The 24,464-nt window shown below is 35.8% G+C and overlaps 2 protein-coding genes across 2 annotated transcripts; both read right to left on the bottom strand.

The window, feature by feature from the left end:
* Positions 1–4,656: 4,656 nt before the first annotated feature.
* LOC132549908 (transmembrane protein 79-like) lies at positions 4,657–9,982 on the bottom strand. The gene is made up of 2 exons (XM_060213883.1): positions 9,907–9,982; positions 4,657–5,482 (listed from the first exon to the last, which is right to left on the bottom strand). The coding sequence occupies exon 2, from the start codon at positions 5,457–5,459 to the stop codon at positions 4,884–4,886; it is 576 nt and encodes a 191-aa protein (XP_060069866.1). The 5' UTR covers positions 5,460–5,482; positions 9,907–9,982; the 3' UTR covers positions 4,657–4,883.
* A 1,188-nt stretch (positions 9,983–11,170) lies between these two features.
* On the bottom strand, positions 11,171–13,074 carry LOC132549910 (transmembrane protein 79-like). The gene is made up of 2 exons (XM_060213886.1): positions 13,006–13,074; positions 11,171–11,914 (listed from the first exon to the last, which is right to left on the bottom strand). Exon 2 carries the CDS (start codon positions 11,870–11,872, stop codon positions 11,306–11,308), a length of 567 nt encoding a protein of 188 aa, XP_060069869.1. The 5' UTR covers positions 11,873–11,914; positions 13,006–13,074; the 3' UTR covers positions 11,171–11,305.
* Positions 13,075–24,464: the final 11,390 nt, after the last annotated feature.

Below are 24,464 nucleotides of genomic sequence, written 5' to 3'. Positions count from 1 at the left end.
AAAATTTCAATGTACGGCATTTTTTCGTGATGTTCTATAATTTTGTAAATTTTCTGGTAAGAATTGCTTAGAAAACTGTTTAGAATATCTCATTAGGGAAACCCGAGCTGTGCACGGCAAAATATGATGAAAAACTCATTTCTTAAACCTTCATTTCATTTCGGTCGGAACAAAATTATCGGCAAATTTCAATGCATCTCTCTCATTGGTCAAAACTATAAATGACATGTCATCACTGGGAAAAGATTTTTTATCATAAATTGATGAAATAAGTTTCCATGAAATTGATAAATTTCTGTATTTGCAAGGTAAATGTAATATATGTCTTAATCATTTAAAATGGAAAATGTAAAAATGGATTATGTGTATTCGAAATCGTACCACGTGACATTTGTTGACGAAAAAAATAGTTAAATTCTGACAAAAACATCGAGGTAGACATATGATGTCGAGATGTATGCTGTAGTGTTAATTACCACAGGGTCGTCTTTTGTTATTTAGGCTGTAAAATATGATCGCGGTAGACATCTGAAAAATGTGTTATTTAGAAGGATACTCAGAATCCTGTGTAGGATAACATAGATCCAGTATCAGAAACTAACAAAAACTAAACTAAATTTTATTAACTTTGTTTCCATTTTTTTAACCCCTTTTATCACGCACAACAAGTATTTATACAATTCAACAAGGAAACAACAAATTACCGTCTTGGTTTTAACAAACAACTGCATGTAAAAGACAACGGAAGCGTCATTGTTCCGCAATTTAGGAGCCAAAAAAGTACACTTCAGCAAACGAACCACCGGAACCCGTTCTATTACGAGTCAGGCCGATTCGTACCGATACAACTGGTACGAACCCGGAACTCATGGTATGTATTTCAGTGTATCGTGTTGTTCTACGCCTGCGTTTAAGTCAAATTCCTTTTTGTTTATCATAGGTTGACGTCAGACAATGTTTGATGATTTCGTAACACCACTCTGTAACCTTCATAAGTTGGCTGCAGCTATTTCCGGTGACTTACCGACACGACAATGGGTTGTGTTATATACATATTTATTTACATTATGTCTTTAGAATATGCAAATTGAGACAATATTTTTACCCACATTAGTATAAAATTCATATATATCTTCATCTGGTTAGGGTTATCGGGTTTGAAGGAAGGCAACGTCAAGCCTTCCTTAAAACCTGATAAAGTGACATGGTGTATCTGGTGTCAGTGTGACCTCCAACAGAGTGCGCAGCCTTTTTGACGCTGTTCGTCTTTGAACCTAACTGCACAAATTAACATAGCAAGGCATTGAGTTTTAAATCGTAATTTATTAATTACATGAAATGTGTTAATTACAGTGATATCCATCTTTATCATTGAAAGATTGTACAAAAGACACACAAGTAAACAGCACCTTAAAATACAACTTTAGAGGAAGAAATTGAAGAGCCAAACAATGATATAAACAACATCAAACAGCTGTTTTGTCCCTCTAGGATTCGTCGGTGATACTACATCAAATAGCTGTTTCGTCCCCCTAGTATTCGTCGGTAATACTAATGACCCACATATTAAACCTAGGAGGCGACTGAGGAAATCTCCACGGTGATCGAAAGAAATATTTGTCTACGAATATATAAAAAAAATACACGAAAACTCACAACGGGGACTTGTTTGTATCCTATTTGAAATACTTCTTTTATTAATGGATGTGGATTTTTAAAAGCCCATGATCCCCGAAGAGAGCCTATCATTACTATACCGTGTCTGTCTTACTGAATAATATATGCTTTTCCAAAACAGACTGCTTTGTATTAGATTGTTGATATCTATGAACACAGGTAACGTAAAACTACATATTTTTAGCTGAATCTTCCGTATTGCGTTCAGATATGAAAATGATAATTACAGTTTCTATATGTTGTTTCTATAGTAATTATCGGGGTTGCATGAATTTATCTTCGCGCTAATTTAGCAAAAAGCTGATTATGCTATAAGCATTGTGCCAAATTCAGTACGTTTACTGTGTTTTTATGTAAAACCGCCTTGTTTCTGTGGATGAATAATTTAAAACATGAAATATCGACTCATTGGTTGTAGTGTTTATAGAGTGGAGTGGTATACAGTTCTAGGTGACTTAGTACAAAGGGACACATTTCATATTAGTGATGTGGCCAAGAAGTGCGGACTATGGACTGGAAGAAAGTAAAAGTACCAGTTGTACGTTTATTGGTCTGAGTACCGCCGGATGGGCTTATTTCTGAGAATCGCATGATTGATTGAAATTTGAGTACTAGTAACTGCTTCTAGTTTAAACATATTTTATTGCCAATGAAACAAGACAAATGGTTTGGGCACAAGTTATATCAACATTATCGACGCCTTCTATATTAGATTTTAAGGCAATGGCATACAAGAACAAAATAATGAGGTATGATATACCTGTAACAATTAATATATCATTATAATTTTATACAAAGCTGGTTTCTTATCTTAAAATGTAAATCTATTGCTGGACCTTATGTAAATTTGCACTAGATTAAAGATATGTTCATTAAGTTTAAGTTTAACTGCTGAGTGTTCTAAGATATAGGTATGTCTATACGGAGTTAAGTCTGATTACAGTCGTAATATCACTAGGTTGACTTAAGTCTGATTACAGTCGCAATATCACTAGGTTGACTTAAGTCTGAGTACAGTCGTAATATCACTAGGTTGACTTAAGTCTGAGTACAGTCGTAATATCACTAGGTTGACTTAAGTCTGATTACAGTCGTAATATCACTAGGTTGACTTAAGTCTGAGTACAGTCGTAATATCACTAGGTTGACTTAAGTCTGATTACAGTCGTAATATCACTAGGTTGACTTAAGTCTGAGTACAGTCGTAATATCACTAGGTTGACTTAAGTCTGAGTACAGTCGCAATATCACTAGGTTGACTTAAGTCTGATTACAAGTCTGAGTACCGCATGGCCAGTTAAAATTTGAGTATCTGTTGGCTGTACTAAAATCTAAGTATCACTAGGTTAATCTAAGTCTGGGTACCGCATGGCCAGTTAAAGTTTGAGTATCTGTTGGCTGTACTAAAATCTAAGTATCGTTGGGTGGGATAAAACCTGAGTATTGTTGGGTGGGATAAAACCTGAGTATTGTTGGGTCGACCTAAGACTGAGTACTGCAAGATATCATTACTGCTGGTTAGACTTAAAGCTGAGTGCTGTTAGGTGAACTTTAAATCTGACGCTATGCTGAGTTACGTTTGAGTACTGCTCTGTTGACCTGTTTAAATTCGAGGATTGAAGTCCGAGTTAGTTGGATGTCAGTGTGAGAAACGCTGGGTGGATTTAAGTCTGGATATCGTCTTTGTCGACTGCAAGTTTGAAAATCTAAACACAAAAAGAGAAAACTTTTGTTCAGTATCTCGATCCAACTCCGAGACAATGAGCGACTTTCTCGAAATTTGTTCAGTATAACAGCTACATCTCTGTCGAACAACCTACACTATGTTATGCCCGGGTACTCCCGGGTTTCCTCCCACAGTAAAACCTCTCGCACGCTTCCATCCGGACTAACAAGAGTGATTAATATAAGTTGTTAACTTGTTTAGTCATTGTTATAAAAGAAAAATCTTATCTTTGAACTCCAAATCAAATTGTGTTACATCGTATGGGATGTGTTGTACTATACGTGTGGGCCTACTTTTGATACGATACCCTAGGTGGTGTTTTCACTTCTGTCCAATTTTATGTAAAACATTAGTCAAAATGTTTATATCAAGCGTTAACCTTTAAGTGGTATGGCATTTATAATTATTATAAATGACAGACAAACAAACAATATACATCATATCGTGCGCTGTACTAAATACACTATTTATTATGACGATGTAAGGATCGTTCAGTTTATAACCTTCGGCTTTCGGGAAAAATAGTAACTTTTGTAATGAATCCGTTACAAGGACGAATTTAATTTCATAAGCTATATTTTTGTTACAACATATATCCTTCAACTTTATTATGTTAAGGTCTAGGAGTTTTTGGTCATCTGGCACAAAGGGCCTGTAGCATATTTTTTGCTCTAGTAACAAATTTTAACTGTGGAAATCATAATCAACATAACAGCCTTTTACGCTGGGGACGTAGAACTATTTTCCAAAGTCTGCTCTTTTTCCGTCTGCTAATAACAATACCATGCCACGACTCAAGAAACTCGCAGTAAACTCTTATTCTCAACTTTATTTTGGTTTCAGACTTCAGCTTTGATCAACTAACACCTGACACCAGACACAGTCGGCGTACAGCGGCGACTGTTATCTTTAACCGATACATCTGGTTCTTCCTTACGTCACTCTTGATACTACCTCACCTTTGACCTTTCGGCTGAGTGTCCGCGTGAGTGATGAAGACAATGAATTCTGTGTGCCCTAGCCGTGACATACCAAAATCGTTTGTAATTCGAGCTTCTAGTTCTGATAAGTTCGTTTTCATGTAATGTGACCGAATGGTATGTCATTCTACAAGTCTTCAAGCTATGATATTTCATTGTGATGACACTATAAAAGCGCCTATACTTGCCACCATCATCAATGAACAGCGTCCTTATACATGTACGAGTCCCGCTATTGTGAAATCATCGACACAAATAACAACACACAACAAGTTATCTTGATTTTTTTACTTTTTGAAACAGGAAGAAGACAATACCGTCATAAGGTTATGATACATGCACTAATTATTTCAAAATTGTGACAGAAACAGTAAAAAGAATTTACGCTAGGCAACACATACCATCAAAATTGTTCTTGAGTTGTGATATAGGGATGACATATCATTATAGTCTTATCAATTAGTAAGACTCGTTTTTATATAAAACTATTCAACATCACATCACTTTCCAAATCCATACCCCGGGCCATAACTCACCAGGCAATACATGCAGTAAGCATATGTCGCCATGGTTGGTAAAAATGTTCCGGCAAATCCGTATGATCTTTTCATCGGTTCGATCTGGTATCCAATTTTGTAGATGATTCTTGAGACGACGAAAATGACGACGAGTAATGGTATCATTTTCATTGACTCAGCAGAGAGGTAGGTACACAACACGATTTGTCCTACGAAATTAAAGATGAACTGTTCCAGTGTATTCTGTAATATGTTCCTAGGCAACAGCGTTAGATGTTCGGCATTTCCTTTTATGGGGTCCGCCGCGGCATCGCTTTGACCCCGAACACCCATCACTCCCATCATTCCCATCAGCAAGGTAAACCCTCCGAGGAGTTGCCATCTCAATGTGAAAATGACTCTTTCTGTGATGGATTCCATCACCGGAAGTTTGAATGGAAAGAAGTTATATCCAACCAAGAAATAGACGATGATGGCCGCAATGCTTGTTCTGAACCGGAAGTTAAAGTCTGACTTCCGGCTTTCGGACCATTCCTTTGTTGCATTCTTGGAAGACATTCTGAATCCTATGACGCTACGACCTGGCGGCAAAACATCATAATATTAGATATACGAATCAACAATATAGATACTTAATAGTAGATGAAATAAGCAATTTAAATCAGGTGTGAAGCGAGACAACTCTTGATAAAAATTACAGACTATATTGTGGAAAGCAGCATAAATTGTATTTGATCAGGAAATCACAGGCGGGGCTGTGTGAACATTTAGCAAGGTTTAGGATTTGCATCCGTTTCTTTCTTTCTTTCTTTGTGTGGGGTTCAATGTCGCAACAAGGTGATTAGAGAAAGAATGCTTATGATGACACCAACAGAAGTAAAGGCACAGAAAAACAGAAAGATAGAGAAACCAGGGAAAGGGGGAAATATAAAACTCCCGAGCATTTCAATGGGAAAGCATATTAATAATTGCACCCTTAACATAAATTGAAGAATAAAACTTCGACTTTTGAAGAGTTATTATGACATTCTGAACGGCCCGTCAACACATAAAAGGTCATTAGGGCGGCCATCTTTGGAAGAGACCTCACAATTAGAGAAAAAAAAACGCATCCATGTTATTTCACCCTTCCTGCCTAGGTGATTTGCTTTCATTGACATTGCATTGGAACAAGTGACTGTAATAAATACGTTTCCTCAACTTTCTGATCTGAGGTCTGATTTTCTTCCTAATAATGAAAACTAAAAACATTTTCATGCTTACTATCAAGTTGCAGTATGCGGCATAATATCGCGATACCGTATCTAAGAGCCGACTTTTCAAATTGATAACATTAAGTAATTTTGAGGTTACTAATAACAACGTATTGTCCTAAGATAATACTATGACGAAAATCCTACCCGAGGGTTCTAAATATAAGTTCAATATTTAAATGAAATGGTATACCTCGATATGTTGAATGTTCAGGAAGTGTTTTAATCCAATAAATCAAATTTTCATTTCAGAACATTTCGTTGTCTAAATCTTGACAACAAAAGGAGTTGAGCGACAGGTATAGCCTATGAAAGCCCTCAAAATAACTTGTTCCTGTTTCTGAAAGGGAGATCTGAAACGAACATACTGTAATCACATCCCTAGGTGTGACCGTTTGGGAACCACCAGTCGATGGATGAGTAAGTAAAGTTACACAAAAGTTTAAGTAATAACTCTGAAGAGTATACGTAAGATTATATAAACGTCTTCAAACAAGAACGATTTCGCTACTGTCTTTTCAAAAAAATTCTTATTTGCAAATTACAAGCTTGTTTGCTTTTGTGTTTATAAAACTTCGCTGTATTATTCAGTAATTTATAACCTAAATAAGACAATAAGAAGAGATAGCAAGCTTAACAACAAAATTTTGTGTCTACAAAGTTTTGGTGCATCATTGAACAAATGACAACCAAAACAGGTAAAAACACAATAATAAGAGTCGCAAGGGGCCTGTATGGTCATCTGCCTAAAGACCTGTATACAATCGAGGTCAATAGGTCTAAATTAATTAACAATTTACAGCTAACAAAGAAGATATTTTTGGTCCATAAAAACATTTTCTGTAAACTTGAAATCCTGTTCCTTATACGTGTTACTACACAAAAACCATGACCCCGGGTCTATTGCTTGTTGAAAGAAAAAAAATAAGATCTCAACACATTTGACCACAGACATTTTGAAGTTGGTCAGGAACAATCATTGAATAAAATCGATAGCCCTTTATCTAATGTTAAAGAATTACATCAATATCAATAGTCTGTGCATTTTGGTTATTGAAAAGAAGTCGTTTACACATTTTAACATATTTGGCCCTGTGACCTTTTAAAAAGGTCAAGGTCAATCATCTGAACGACCTTGATAGCCCTATATTCCCATCATTGCAACAAGTTCAATGTCAACACCTTGGGTCTTTTGGTTATTGAAAAAGTAGTCGTTAAATCATTTTAACACAATTGAACTCTGCCACCTTCAATATGGTCAAAGTCATTCACATAAACAAACTTGGTACCCCTTCATCTCTGCTGGATGCATGACAATATCAGCATTCTGGGCATTTTGGTTCTTGAGAGGAAGCCGATTAAAGATATTAACTCATTTCACATTTGTGACCTTGAAAGTGAGACAATGTAATTCATTTAGACGAACAGAACCAGTATAGGCATCCTGGATCTTTTGGTTACCGAGAAAGTTTTAACATATTTAACCCATGTCACCTTGAAAAATGGTCAAGGTCATTCATTTTAACATACTTGGTAGCTCTTCATCACCGCATGCTGCAGTCCCAATATCAGCACCCTGGGCATTTTTATTATTAAGAATTAGTTGTTTGAATGGAAAACTTACGCATGGCGCACGACGTCATACTGACCCGTCCGTTTAGATCAGAGACGTATATAATATATACGTATATAATATATACGTCTCTGGTTTAGATAGCTTAAAATAGAGATGGATAGTTTAGAAATTATTAACGTCATCTCCCTGTGAAGTGTTGTTTCCCTGTTACATGTAAATTATACTTATTTATCTGTTAACGAGTATCAGTGTTAAACATTCCTCCGTAAAAACAACGTGAAATGTCCAGCTGACATTTTCATGTATGGAGACCTTTGAACATTGGATTTGGTGACATGTAATATTGTTTTGTGTGATCAGACATATTTACTGTTAGCAGGTAGAATGAAGGACACTCGTTCCATATTATCACATCTCATCCTGACCTTGTCTAGATAAATAATGACACGCCAATGCTATGTCAGTGTAGAGAAATAAGGTCTATTTATTAAGCGAATTAATGTCTGATCACTTTAAGGATGTATGCTACCTTTCTATACGTCACTTTCCAATTGCAATACATCATACATAAACTTGTCAGTAATTATTTTGTTTTCTATTACAGTTTAAAGGAATATAACATTGTATACACCATTCTTACTTAATTGTAGTAGACAGGGCGTAGCTAGCCCAGCAGAAATATGTAAGCCCAGGCGAGGGGTCTGGAGGCCGCCCCCAGAGGGTCTAGATCAGGGCCCTGGTGGGGGGATCAGGGGGTGAAGCCCCCCGACGGAAAATGAATTTCATGATTTCAAAGATGTTTTGAATCGTTTTCTGTGACAGTTTTTTTTATATTTATTTAACAACAAACTTTCAACCCCTGACTAAATAAAAGCTAACTTTCTGTTCTTTTGATTCGATAAAATGTCCATGACGATTTCCGTATCTTGGTTACATGTACCTTTGGTCTTTGATGTGTCACTTTTAATGTTTAATGTGGTCACTCGATTCAACTTTATTTTGTTTCAAAATCTTGTCGATCGACTTCTGCAATCCAGAAGCCTTCTACATTTTGAAAATTTGCACTTTAACAACATTATAATCGGAAACGTTGAAATGATAGTAAGAAGTAGGACAGTATGACGTGTATAAAGTTCCGGAAAGCAATGCACTAGGCCTAGTCATTCAACAGTTTTCTATTTATATTTTTTTAATTATCAAAAATATTGGTTATTTATTTTCAACATTAGTTTTGTAATTTTGTCCGACATACTCTATGCACGGATTTTTTATGTGTAAGCCTGGGGTTTTTCTTTCTACGCTACGCCCCTGGTAGAATTCTCTAATAAAACCCCCATTTAACTTCGCAGATTTGCCGTAGGACGACCAGTTTTGCTGTATACACAGACAATATCCACAATTGGTCACAATAGATTTCAATAGAACAGCACTATCACTCGTATCTCCACAGGTAACTGTATTACATATCTACCTCACTTTATCAACCATTGCTCGCGATCGACCCAGTTTCTGATCGGAACACCTTAACTATTGTAGATACCGGTCTCAGCGAGATATTTATTTCTTATATACAGAATTTTAATCACAAAGAAATAGGGTCGACGTTTCACTTAAAAATCGTTTGTGTGCCTATGTACTAGGTCCGTTGTCGACATGCCGGTGTTTATTTAGTCTCATACTGTATGTCTTACATGTATCTTGTCCATGTATCTAAATCTCAACTCTTATAGACTTACAATTATTATTATTACTGTTACAATTGGTAGCGAACTATGACCGATTTTTGAACATAAAACAGTTTAAATGTCGATACTAGATAATCTCATTTCCGAAGTTTTGTTTATGGAGAAATATATCGTGCAGTCACAGGGGTAGGAAACATTCACTTATACATACACCCTTAGAAATTGTTCTCTTTCTTATTTATTTATTTATTTATTTATTACAAGTCCCTGCGGTCTAACATGTAAACATGTGAACGCTATATACCTAGATGTGTACTCATGTAGGCACATCTGCTGTCGACATGCCTCCATAAAACCAGAACATAAATGTCAGTGTTGGTATTTTGATTGGTAAGAAATAGACGAAAGAGTATGCAGAAATTTGAATAATTAAATTGAATATTAATTGAAACAGTGCATTGAAAACAGATATAAATTGTTGAGTAATTTACCTTGCTGACTCGAGCTGAAGGGAACCCTGCAAGTTTTCTGTTTAGCTGCGGCAGTGAAACTCACTATCTTCGTCGCTTGTAGCGTTAGCGTACTAAATTTTGACCCGACCCAAAGTGAGGTCGATTTGAAGGACGATGTGAGGAGAGGTAGATATGTATAACATGTACATACAAGCATTGGAGAAATCAGACATGAATTTGTAAAAGGTCGATAAGATTAATTCTAGAAGGAAATTGGGTAAATATCTGGATATGAGTGTGCATCGTCTGCAATCATCGTGGTTGTTAATTAACAGCCTAAATATCACCGACCTGAATCATCTTCGAATTTGATACCACAGCCAGGACATTTGAGTCTGAGGTCATAGGTAGCATTTTTACCGGACAGCTGAAAATGTTAAATAACAATTATTTCACAATATGTATAAACTTAATATTAAATCCGATCTCCAAAAATGCTCTGTGACAGGTATTTAGTGAATTTGTCCAGGTTTATGGAATATGTTTTTATCCCTTTTAATACCGGCTAACAGGCCCTAGTTTTTCAAACAGACGGTCAGATATAATTACTGGTTAATTAGATAAATAAACATGATTTTAAAAAATCGTTATCATTTCACAGACGTGAGTTTGTTGTGACAGGTCACACTGCTGTAGTTTGAGTGTTTTCTTGTTTTTGGGGGTTTTTTTTTGTCTTTCACTCTCTTCTTTAAATGACTATCATGTGAAGCTTCACTAACTGCTGGTTAAGTCGGTCTAACCTTTGGCATTCTTAATTACATATTAGGACTGGTCATGCTAGATAAAATGTTTAAAAGAGCTTTCTACATTCCGTACAAACACCATTGGAACTAGGCACGATACTGTACAGACAATATTAAAATTAGACATGAAATTAATACTGTTGCATTGCGAAATTCGTCCTTCCTGAATTCCAAATTCGGATCAGAAAAAATCACTTTGTTCTCTGTTATTTGGCAAAATTTACAAAGGTTCGTGTTTGTTTCTTGTCTCAGTGGAAAGACTGCGATCATAAACACGCTGAAGTTTCAGTAAGTAGAACAGTTTGGATTCGATTGTGTTACAAAGACAGTACACAGTCATATTGTCGTACCGTACTGCTAACTGTACATTGGTCAAGGTTATACTGATTTGTGTCTAATAATTTAAAGTTAGCTCTGTTAACAGAACAGGTATTACTAAAACAGGCCACAAAAACCTTGTAGTCCTATATCTATGTACGTATATCAATAACAAAAAAATGTTGATGCTGTCAATCAATTCTTTACTGAGTTATTAACTGTAACGGCGGAATCAGAAATACTCCTATTTCTGTAGTTAACACTAAAATGTGGTTACATATATACAATGTAGTAATTATTAATTTTAATGACGAAATTCATTGCTTTCCTAGTCCGTATCCAGCACCGTATGTTACAAAACAGTAAAGACAGTAGCCACACGTTAGTATGGTAGGCGGAAGTGTTGAGGAGAATCCGTATGCTCTCACCATTGGTTCTTTCTCGTACCCAATCTTGAACACGATTCTTGCAACAACAAACAAAATAATTAGCAATGGTATTACTTTCATTGATTCTCCTGTAAGGTAAGTACACATGATCAGCTGAGCAACGAAGTGGAACAGATATTGTTCCAGTGTGTTTTGTAGAATGTTTTGAGCAAGTTTTGTGAGTTGTTGCCCTTTAGGATCCATAGGATTGGCAGCTGAGTCGTGTTTCTCCCGTATGGACATCACGCCTGCCATTGCCATAAATAAGGTTAGTAACCCAAACAGTTGCCATCGCAACGTAAAAACCAGTCTGTCGACGACGGAATCCAGGACCGGAAGTTGGAAAGGGAAGAATTTGTAACCAATCAGAAAGTACAATGTAGAGACGCTTAAACCAGTCCCCACGCGGAAATACCAGTCCGAGGATCGGCTTTTGGTCCAATTAGAGGGCGCCATAATCTATCTTTGTTTTTGGTTTTATTTTTTTCTTTCGAATTCCTACAAAGACAAAAGTGACGATTAAAAATAGAAATCGATATGTGTTTAACTTTGATGTGTATTATCTTGTTACAAAATGGCTACTAGTGTGAGGAAAGACGCCGTACGGAAGAGCAGCACAAACTCAACACAAATGGTATAATGCCATTTACAAAGCTCGCGTCTTTATCATTTCAACTTCCGGTCTTCCAGATTTGATTGGACATTAGAATATACTATCATTTACATATGTACACCAAGACTTGGCACAAGTTACATAATTATAAATTAGGAAGCCATCGTTCTAAAGATTATGATACATAAGAAGTTATTACAAAGATAATATATAATCTTTGTGACCATTTTCAGGGTTGTAAATCTGTTCGAGAATTAGGAAAGATTGTGCGTAATCTTATAAGATTATTTGACGCCCGGGACAGGGAGAAACGAGACCTCAATACAAATCTGCTTTTTAATGGAAAAAAAATATCACTTAAAAAATTCTGCAATCTTAAGAATAATCAAATTCAAATGTCATGAACCTATGGCAAAATAAAGACAAAGGAAACAAATACGGAGATTACTGAGAGATGTAAACGGATAACAAGACCAAGTATTTCGGAAGGGTAAGCGTCTTCTGCTTCGTCGGCGATACCCGCCATGTAAATTTTGGTCACTCTAGTAAGTAATACAGAATTATTTTTTCTTCACGTCCTTTTTTTCACTCTCTTTCTAATACTTTGTCTCAATGGCTGTTTTATTGATCAAACCAGTATTCTGAAGATTCGATTGTTTGGTAACCCAAGTTTCCGTTAACAAGAATGAGATTAAATCTGTGTAACAAGAGCATAACTCATGTGGTCAAACGTCCAGTCCTATTCATGGGTGATATCTCTATCCGTTCATTCTGAGGACTATCTGCTCCTACGTTACTATATATAGCGTTTGTGGTCACCGTTAATAGTGAAGACGAATAACATAAACCCGGGACATGAATCTGTGACGTGGATACCCTGTCGTATCTGTATATATACCGATATGTCTTACATACAAAAGTCTGCGTTAACTAAACTACGGATATATATATGTAGATATATTAAAACAAAACTTACCTTTGATGTAAAGATCTTTGAGGTAAATCAGTAGAAAAATGGATTTTATGACAGCTTATCGACAAGGAACACACATGTACTCCAATTGTACATTTGTTGACCAAACTATGTGCATGACCTACAGCTATATTTAGAACAATGTAAATAGTATCGGCACCACAGGGGCCTGTAACAATATTCAGTGGGAGGGGGGTTTGTATGGTATACTATCACAGGGGTCTGTTTCAATGTTCTGGGGGATGATGGCTTGCATGGTGTACTATCACAGGGGCCTGTTACAATATTCTGGGGGAGAGGGGCTTGGTTGGTATACTATCACAGGGGCCTGTTACAATGTTCTGGGGGAGAGGGGCTTGCATGGTATACTAGCACATGGTGCCTGTTACAATGTTCTGGGGGAGAGGGCGTGTATGGTTTACTATCACAGGGGCCTGTTACAATGTTCTATGGAGGAGAGGGCGTGTATGGTTTACTATCACAGGGGCCTGTTACTATGTTCTATGGAGGAGAGGGCGTGTATGGTTTACTATCACAGGGGCCTGTTACAATGTTCTATGGAGGAGAGGGCGTGTATGGTTTAATATCACATGGGCCTGTTACAATGTTCTATGGAGGAGAGGGTGTGTATGGTTTACTATCACAGGGGCCTGTTACAATGTTCTATGGAGAAGAGATTATATGGTATGTAGATATATGATCATAACAAAGCCGATGGGTTCGATTTGTTTACTTTTATTAAAAGAGAGAGAGATTAACACGTATCGTGTATTAATGTTACACACGACAGCACAGATGACAACACATAATTCTGTCACCACAATAGCAGGAACAAATGCTAGAAATATTCAAAGACAGTCTTACTGACAAAAGAATTCAACCGTTCACTCGAATAGAATTCAAATGTACCGAAGTATCAAGGACAATAAAAGAAACCCATACGGCAGAAACTTTCAACCAATCTAACAACTTCGTCAAAGTCCGTCAAGTGTCACATGTCCAGTCCGTAGCTGACCACAACTCACTTACAGCACACATACACGTGTACAAAGCGCAAACAAAGAAACGTACTTGCGCTATATTCTGTATACGTACCGGTATACATTAACAGACAAAACGTACCGCGAGTTTTACAAACAATATACAAGTAAGAAAGAAAAACAACCAGTTCAGTATATTGAACTAAACGACAAATACATATATTTTATATCCAACAGAATTTGACAATCAATAAAAAATAACTTAATAATTTTGACCATGTTATGCAGTATACTATCACAGGGGCCTATTACAGCGTATTGAAGGAGAAGGGTTTGTATGTTATACTATCACAAGGGCCTGTTACAACGTAATGAGGGAGAAGGGCTTGTATGGTATACTATCACAGGGGCCTGTAACAGTGTTTCTGGGGGAGGACTTGTATGGTATACTGTCACAGGGGCCTGTTACAATGTTTCGGGGGGGGGGGGGGGGAGGGGGGCGGTGGGGGGGGTGAGGGGAGTAAGGCTTGTATGGTATACTATATCTAGTAAAGAGGTACAACGAAATATCGGAGAGAAATTCACTAATTTTTACATCTTTGGTACCAAACTCATTACAAATAAATTACCTAGAAGGTAAACATGACATGAATCACAACAGACTAAATTTCGGTCTTTTCGCTCACTGTGAATAATTCCCGGATGTAGCTATATCTGTCTGAGGAAATCAACTGAAAAAGCCGCTGGTAAGTATTTAATTCACTTTCAGGTGACATATACTTATATACGTATACAACTCCGAATGTAAAGTCTAAAGTATCAGTCGCCATTTTTTTTGGTAACACCAAAGGAGACTTTAATCATGTGTTGTAATGTGGTTCCTGTAATCCTTGACAAATATACTTTACTATGTGTTCCGACAGATTAACAAAAGACATTTATAACACTTTAAACATCAAAAGAAAGGAAACGAAAGAAGAAATTCAGGGTTGTATTTATTAGTAATATACAGCAGCTATTACAATAATGTCTTATAATTAACGATTTTTTGCCTTTCATATGTCGCACAATCTATCTTATGTCTTTGGTTTCCCCATTTATTTTTCTCACAGAACATTTTTTGACATATTTTCCAGCAACATTTCTTCTCATCGTCATCACAGACACTTATTAACGTGTAATTATACAACTGAAACGTGTTATTAACTTCGTACTGGCCACACTATTGTTTTTGATTTGCAATAATCCTATTATTTACGGACGTTTTATTGTTTCTCATAATTGCTTAAAGCTTTTCTAAAGAATATATCAAGCTGTCAACAGAACCTTCATTGAAACTTAAATTCGATGAAATTTAATGTGAACGAAAGAAAGCGAATTATGACAAAGCAGAATAAGACAAGGTGTTCCGAAAGAGTAAGCGTTTACTGCTTCATTGCGGGAGGACAGCTCTCATGTAAACACTTGTCAATCTGTAATAGCAAATTCACATTGTCAGGTGAGAACACGATAAATAACAACGGAACCAACGGCACCAACGAGCATCAAACACGCCCAACTTCATTTCGCACAAGGATATAGAATATTTCCTAACGATCATGATGACTTCCCCAAAACCTTCATCAAATGGCATAGCTCAAAGCCCTGTGTTGCGAGTTCATCAGTTGATGACTTCTTACAATAAAATCGTGACAATGGGAACACGACCTTGAATATCGAATTCACGGCGACATGTTAACACCATAGGTTGGCGACGCAGGCTTGTTGCTTTGTAGAAAAAGGAAATGCACAATAGAGCAATGAAAATCCTCACGCTTATCATACGGCTTGGTGGAAAACTAGTCATATTGGTTTCTTTGGAAGTAGAAGATTCTGTCGTGTACTTGATATCCAAATCTGCTGGGTATATACAATAGATGTTGTCAATTATGTAAAGACCATATGTCTGTCTAAAGAAACTCGATCATTTTCATGATTTCGTTCTCCGTATATTTCTACTTTGATATTACTTACATACTATACCGGGGATATCCTTTCTCTAGTATAAGTATGGAGGCCATACAGCTTAGGGTAAATTTCGTGGTATTTGTAACTGTTATAATGTTGTTCTATTTTTGATTATTTCAAAATCTGAAAACGTGTTTATTTTTCTTTATTCTCTGCGCGATTGAATCGTCAGATATTTTTTTTTCTTTTTGATGTCACCTTGAAATAAGATGTCTTTTCGTCCGTGTATCATACAACTTTAATACATTTATCATGTTACATAATTTAAACCATGAATAGTCGATAGTCTTCCAACATTCCGATTTTATCATCGATCTTTTCATTTTTTCTCACTGATCGTAAAAACCCCAAAAATACCAACAAATAAACATATGCACGTTTTACTATACAGTATAGCCAAATTACAAATTTAACTGCACCATACAGCTATGTCTTCATTCTGGGACTAGTCCGTAATGCCAAATGCCTAAATTTGGAAGCCTAGAAGACAACTGAGAACAATCCAAAGTGATCAAAAGAACCGTTTTCAGATGCACATTCTGTAGGTAGGTAATACGGCTGTTCTTTTTAGAATGAACATTAATATAAATTGATAAATGAGTTGACGTAACCTTGTAAATGCTAGCGGAGAAATGTCCTAAAACATAAAATTTGTTATTTTAACCAATGACGTGTGTGTTTCATAAACGTCAGCCATATACTACTTTTGTTTATCAGATAAATTGGATAAACTAACTTCCTCCCATAGTACGTCATAATCCTGAAATACGAGTCTTCACACGGACGGGATAATGAGGCTTATTAATTTTACTGTTTATTAGTTGCGAAAGCTCCATGAACAATTAGCGCGGAAAAATAATAAAAGTGTTTAATTATAATAAAGATATTCAAAGTAAGAATAAAAAAGACGTTTATATATATCATAAACGTCTTTTATGTTCCCTTCTGGCTTGATATATTTCTTATTTGGTAATTACGTCACTGACAGGACTAAATCATCTTACAGACCATGATTACATCTTGTTTATCAACATTTTTGGGGAGATGAATGGCCTGTCATACCTGGTTTGTAGCTTCCTGGAAATGCTCCTCCGTGAAAGATTTAAAATTATCTATTTCTGAATACATATTCATCTTGCCTCTCGCACTTTTACATCTTTAATGCCAAATTATCCCTCATTGTTGCTGTCACCGTTCATGTATTTCAAAGTTTTAACACAATACCTACCACAGGACACATTTATTTTACAGTGTCTGTTACGCAATTGCTGGCAGTTCCAAAAAAGAAATCAGAACTAATACAAAGCTAGAAGGAATGATTAAAGACGTCTATAAAAATAAAAACAGCCAATGAGCTTTGCTTTATTCTGTGTATATCAAGATACATCTATCATAAATATTACGAGAATAAATGAACAATTATTTACAGCTAGGTCCATTCACGTTTTCTCATAATCTTTTTCACGGTTTCATAGTTTAGATTCTCTTCAAAATATATATCCTAAATGTTAACTATATGCGTATGTAAAAGTTCACACGAATACACATATTTGTGGGTGTAGGAAGAACTGATAATTAATAATTAAAAACTCACCAACTGTTATCTAGTAATCATATTCTCTCGTTATACAGCGTAAATGGTGATATCTAAAACAGCTGTACATTTACGAATTAGTGGTGACATGTTTAAGCCAAAGGCTTGCTGCTCAAGAAACTGGAATCTTACAAGATAGACACTGAAAATCGTCACATTCATCACAAAGCTCTGTGGAAAATTGTATCTCTAGAAACTGGAATCTTACAAGATAGACACTGAAAATCGTCACATTTATCACAAAGCTCTGTAGAAAATTGTATCAGTTATACATGGTTGCACTGTGGGACAATTTTTTCTTCATTTTGACCGAATTAAGACCAATCCAACTAAGAAAATGTCTCCAGAATTAATTTATTGGCTCAATTATCATTATTACTATTATTCAATTTTCCATTTGTAAATATGTGTAACTACTATTTATCCCATGAAACATAATTGAAAAGATGTTATATTTGGTACACGTTAATATTTCCTAATGATATTTCCTATAAGTTTAGATTGAAGAATAACTTATTATGTCGAACTACAAAGGCAAGTCTGTGTTCCATATGAAAAGAAAAATGTTATCGAAATGAAACATCAAAAGAGAGATGAAAACCAGTGTTCCCAATGTACAGAGTTGTTTTACATCGTACACGGCTCCAGTAACTTAGTGGTCAATGTGTTCTGGTTGCTTAGTATGGTAACTATGAAATTATTGCCTTATCAGAAAAAAACACCAAGAAAACCCCAACATGGCAACAATCATAACTCAAATCATAATTCAACTCAAATTCAAAAAAATTTGAACAAAAGAAAAAATTAAACGGAGACTCCTGAACAAGTACAAGGAGAATAAGACCAGGTGTTCCAGAAGAGTAAGCGTCTTCTACTTCACCCAACGCCCGCCATGTAAACCTTGATAAATAAAGTGAATAATATAATATAGAAATAAAATAATGATTATTAAATATGTTCATGCTTTGTGTTTAAAAAATATACAGCTGTACAGACTAAATGCGCTTGCTAAACCTGTTACGATAGAGACATAAGAAGCTTACTTTAACCCTTGTTGATAAAGCGAACTGATCAATAGATTTTTGTAATTTTAAAATCAAAAGGATATATACTGAATTCCCGGTAAGATTTTTTAATATCCGAACACAGATCATCACATGTGTTTCATCTTACATCTCAGAAGGTTCTTGTTAATGCTTGTCGTTGAGTTCATTTAAAGGGCAATCAGGAGTTGAACACATATTTATCTCTGTACGTGTTTGTTCGAGAAGTCATTTTAAATAGTTTAACAAAGTCACTTTATATTTCATAACTGTCTTTAGATTAGTCGTGTAAAGTACACATCAAAATGCAAAATTAGGCAAAACGTCTGTTGACGTCATTCTAACTACGCCAAATGTAGTTTTATGAAACAATTAAAAACCACCACATTTGCAACATTCTGACTTTAGTAAATGAGCAAATATATATTTGATGTTATTTGATGTCATAATAGCTATATGCAATTACAGACATTATACTTATGTACTGAAACGTATAACGCATTCTCTCGTGATATGTTACATGGCCGTCGTGCGTGTTGTTTGTTCTTGGTTCCAGTGTTATTCCAGCTTCGGGTACTCAAGAACTTTGTCTGATGTCCCGACACGGACGTATTTCTGCGAAAAACTCCCGACCGCTCTTGTGACAGGAACGGTGGACACAGGTTCGTTCCTAACTCATCTCAGTATGACAGTCTGGATAAATGGCTAAAGATCGACACGCCGGAAAAACAGGTATATCTACGGTGCTGGAGATTGTGAAACGTTTTAAATTAAATTTAATTTCGGCATTAAATTGGTTCAAATCTTTTGCAAACAAACTGCATAAAAATAGACATTTGGTTCTTAAAAGACGTCCCCTTCATCTAGATTTTCTAACGTGCATAGCGGAATACAGCTGGTATGATTTCCTTTATACTTTCAATGAATCTTTTGAAGTAAAATTGTTTTATACTCCTCACAGTCATGTCCAGAGCGTATACTGGAATCAGCTTGTCCGTCCGTCTGTCCGTAGAACAAAATTCCCGAATACGTATCAGCTCAATTTTCTCTTAAACGTTCATGAGATCTGCCAGTACAATATGGAGTTGTACCCTGTAAAGTAAATTTGCATTTTGGATCCCGTTTTAGAAAGTTATGTCCATCTGTGCGAAATGAACAGAATTTTGTCAGGTTATGCAATCGATAATTAACATTTCCGTGGCTAGTTCAGCTTCTAAGGAAACTATTGCACAGCATACCTTGTTATCGTTCTGATTCCCGATCTGTAGGTATGTAAAAATATGACTTTATAATACAACAAAACAGTTAGTCACTGACATCGTTTGATCTGTTCCGTCCTGCTGTCTTTTCCTTATACAGTTCTAATCAGAATTCCACGTTCTAAACGAAATGCTGTGTTCCATTCTATCCGTTTGAATTATAAATATTTATGTCCACTTCGTAGTTGACCCTTTGCAGATGATAAAACTAATTCTAACACTAAACCAGCCTTGAAATTGAGAGACTTGTAGTCTCGAAGTTTTATCGAAAACTGCATTCCACGTTTATTTCATTCTAATAGTCATACAGATCAGAATATACACGTGAAAATCATTCAATATTGTCTTTCATTATTTAAGTCTAATGTATTGATGATATGGTATAAGAACTTTGTGATTGGTATAAATAATTCACTCATTTTTTTTTTAAATTCCAGACTGGTTATTTGCTACTATGGTGTTCAAGCGTACTTGCTATCGTCTCAAATGGCAGAAGAAGACGTTGTTTCTCTATTCAAAGGAACCATAGACAGCCAAGATTTTGATGACAAAACGGTGTGCTTTGAATTTGCACAGAACAGTGCTTACTTTCCTTTGGAAATCGGCACAGATCTATTTAAATGCTGCGGATCTGATATAATGTCACCAACCAGTTTTAATGTAAGGGTGAATACACCCCTCCCCAAAGAACAATGATATTGTGAGTGATAACGAAATATGCACCACAACTTGTACATTACATAACTTCGTACTCTTTTCTTTTCATTTTCTATTGTATACTCTCAAGTTTGAGCAATAAAGGATGACGAACTGTAGCACATCCATCCCTGTTGCGTTTTCCATTATAGGTTTAATGATAGTATAATGTGGACAAAGCTCAGAAAAGATTTATATATTTCTTTGAATTAATAACATGGAGTATTCATCAAGCTAAAACCATTCCTATTAATGAATTAAGGAGAACTAAATCCACAAAAGAAAAACAGCAACAATATGACAACATTCGACTTTACACACATAGCCCAGATTACCAGAGATAGCATAGCATTTCCACTGCTTAATAAAAGCTAAAAGATGCGAGAGATTTGATTCAAACGTTAAAAATCCTACAGAGAAAACGACAGCTACCGAGTCCGAAATCGGGTAAAGGTAGGGAAGTTCGGACAGAGTGATAAGTTCAGACAGGAAGAGAAGTTCGCACACGGAGATAAGTTCGGACAGGGAGGTAAGTTCGGGCAGGAAGAGAAGTTCGGACAGGGAGATAAGTTCGGACAGGGAGGTAAGTTCGGACAGGGAGGGAAGTTCGGACAGGGAGGTAAGTTCGGACAGGGAAAGAAGTTCGGACAGGGAGGGAAGTTCGGACAGGGAGGATAGCTCAGACAGGGAGGGAAGTTCTGATAGGGAGGGAAGTTCGGACAGGGAAGGAAATTCTGACAGGGAGAGAAATTCGACCTGCAGTGAGAGCAAAGATTGAACAATAACCTCTGCTCTCAAGACAGACACAATAGTACCTTTTTAATGTCAATGTGTTCATTAGACAAAATGCACTCACAAAGAATTACTTATCGCTTGCTTGTTAAGGGCGAACGTGGGAACGAGGAGAAAGAATTCTGTTGACGACATCTAACCGCTTTGGCTACCATTTTAGCGCGATGGCAACCAAAACAATTCCTATTATTTACGAAGTTGTTCAAACTTCAAATATCTCTTATTTAAAACTATATAGGCCGATTGCCAATGAGCCACTGTCACCTTATTCACTATTCTTATTTACGAACTAAACTTTACGTTAATACCCTGACAAATATTATTCACATTGCAGATAATGATGATAAAGATGATTTTCCTGTAAGAACACACTGTCTTATTATCCCTGTCATTTTTCTGACGACACTATGATGGTGTTTTTGTGTGATATATTCAGCTCATTTCGTCGATTATAAATTTGAAATACGATTTTGTTGAAAGGTAGGTATTTTAACCGAAAGATAATTTGATTACGTTCGAGAACTAAAGAAAGGATTAAGTCAGTTATTTAATTGAATAATTGTAAGAAAGAAATACAAGTGAAGAGCATCTCGTAAGTGGAATTAACTATAACATACAACTGATACCAAGTGATGCAATTATTTTCACCAAGTTTGTCGTCATGGAAACCTAGTAAGACGAGAGTCTTGTAAACAAAGCAGAGTGATGTAAATTAGAGCCGTATATATTTAATATTGGTCCATCATATTTAAGCAGGGTGGCGTTGAGAATTTTTAAAAAAAATGTACTCATGTGAGTTGAAGAACTGTACTATCAGAGTTGCGGTATGGTATAGAGAATATTGTCAAGAAATCAACTATTAAAGAAGAGTAGATACACTGACTACGTTTTAAACAAATATAACGATGTCCAGTGCGAGTGTTGTTTACCAAATCCCCCTGATATGTCACAATATTTTATACAAACGGAATGCTGAATTTGTGAATCTGGGCAGTACATATCGATAGAAAATACTTTATTCCCGTGTAAATCATTTTATCGGATGTACATTAGACCTAACATTTACTTTTAAACTATGTCTTATAATTAACAAGTAGTGTATCACAGGCCGCGATGGCCGCCATCTTTGATCAGCTGAGAGTTCCGATTCTAAATGCTAGATTTCTTCCATATTAGTGTCACAGCTAATTATATTCAGTGTTTAAACAGACAATAACCTTTTTACATAACTTATATAACTTAATAGATACCTGCTTGCACTTTGAAGATATTTTAATCAACTTGGCTGTGTCGCTCCCATTGTAAAACTGTTGAGGATCATGTTCCGGACAGTTTCTTCATACTTTTTATATACGACTCAAAAACGAATATTTTTCAATTATTGCAATTTCAATTTTTGATTTTTTTTTTGTCAAAGACTTGTCAATAGTCACATATTTCTTATAGCACCATCTCTTTATAACGTTCCTGGCGACGGGACATTATTTATGGGTGTCATTAGGTCGATTCATTTAGTGACGCCGCAATATTGCATCCAAATCTCTTTATATAGTAATTTTATAATCAGTAAGAGTGTAAATACCGGAGAATTTTTCGCATTATCAGCCCTCATCCCGTCATCGGATATAATACCCATACGTTATAGATATACATGGTAGACATTGTCGCAGTATTCGCAGGTGTTATCTCCCTTGTCTTGGTATTTCAAAGAGTTCTCTCCCTTGTATCAATGGAGAAATTGATGCGTTGATAAATTTCCATAAATAATTAGTTACTATATAATTATTTATACAAGGATTTAGCATAATCTAGTACGTTAATTGCAAGATATCAGCTGTTATATAGAAATTGATAAATTCATCTAAATATTTTCTTAAATTACAGTTAATTAACTGCGTTTTCATCAATTTCTAGAAATCACAAAGTTATTTCTGTAAACGATGTCCAAAGTACTTGTGGTCCTTGTGGTGTAAATGTAAATTAGTTAATTCAATTGGTTAAATCAAAGACACGACACACTCTTATACATCAGCCGTTTATCTCGATCTTTACCTACAACGTAAGCAACATGGACAACTTTCCACCAAGCTGTATGGTAAATGTGATGATTTTCAATGCAAATGTTTCATTTCTGGAAAGAAACGATAGCGTTTACATTTCGCAGTTGATTTGATATTCAAGGGACTGTTCCTATTATCATGGGCAAACTCGTAACACAGGATTTCAAAAGAGTAAGGATGGTGAAGATTATGGGGAAAATTAACGGTAGTCATAGTAATCTCATTAAGAAATATATTTGATATTATTATTATTACTATTACACTCTTAACGGACCGTCACCACATAAACAGTTATTAGGGCCATCAACCGGTGAAAAACACAGCGATCCAAAAAGGAAATAACATCAAACAAACTCAAAGATAAAAGACAAATGCTAAAAATCTTAGATGGGTATATTATCACAAAAGATTCAGATGGTAAGTCAAAGTCTATTATATAGACCAACAGCTTTCAGAAAACCTAGAATTTTACAAATCTCAACAGTTCCAAAGGGGTCTTTAGACTTGTAACGTTACGCTAAAAAATTTCTCGAGTAGACAGAAAGTCACTGCAGTTTAATAAAAAAATGTTTAACGGTGAATGGCTCATCACATCTTATGCACCGAGGATTTATATCTGATAAGAAGCTGGACGTGTTAGATGCTCTTTAGTTTGCCTGTTATTCACGTTTAAGAACGTGACATTACTTACTTGGATTGAACAAGGTTTACATGGCGGGTGCCGTAGATAAAGCAGAAGACGCTTACTATTCTGGAACACTTATTCTCCTTGTATTTTTTTCCGGAGTCTCTGAGTAAATCTTTCTTTTGTTCCTATCTTGTCCTAGTTTTATAGAATTGGAGTTTGGATTATGATTATGTTGACAATGGTTGTTACAATAGTGAATGGCTTTCAAAATAAGTACCTATCTGAAGTGTGCCACCTCGCTTATTAGGCGACCGAGAAAAACCAAATGCCAGAAAATATAAATGGATAGATGCACTTAATTCATTCATTTCGTCTTTTTGAATAATAGATGGTTTCAAAATTC

This window comes from Ylistrum balloti, unplaced genomic scaffold (genome assembly GCF_031769215.1).
Source record: "Ylistrum balloti isolate Yb309-2 unplaced genomic scaffold, AGI_CSIRO_Ybal_v1 Utg370090, whole genome shotgun sequence".
NCBI classification, from domain to species: Eukaryota; Metazoa; Mollusca; class Bivalvia; order Pectinida; family Pectinidae; genus Ylistrum; species Ylistrum balloti.
Note: the sequence above shows the minus strand (reverse complement) of the source record. Positions and strands in the feature narration are given on the sequence as shown.

Excerpts from the sequence above, each read along its gene's own strand:
- LOC132549908 (XM_060213883.1), bottom strand. The coding sequence starts at position 5,459 with ATGTCTTCCAAGAATGCAACAAAGGAATGGTCCGAAAGCCGGAAGTCA.
- LOC132549910 (XM_060213886.1), bottom strand. The coding sequence starts at position 11,872 with ATGGCGCCCTCTAATTGGACCAAAAGCCGATCCTCGGACTGGTATTTC.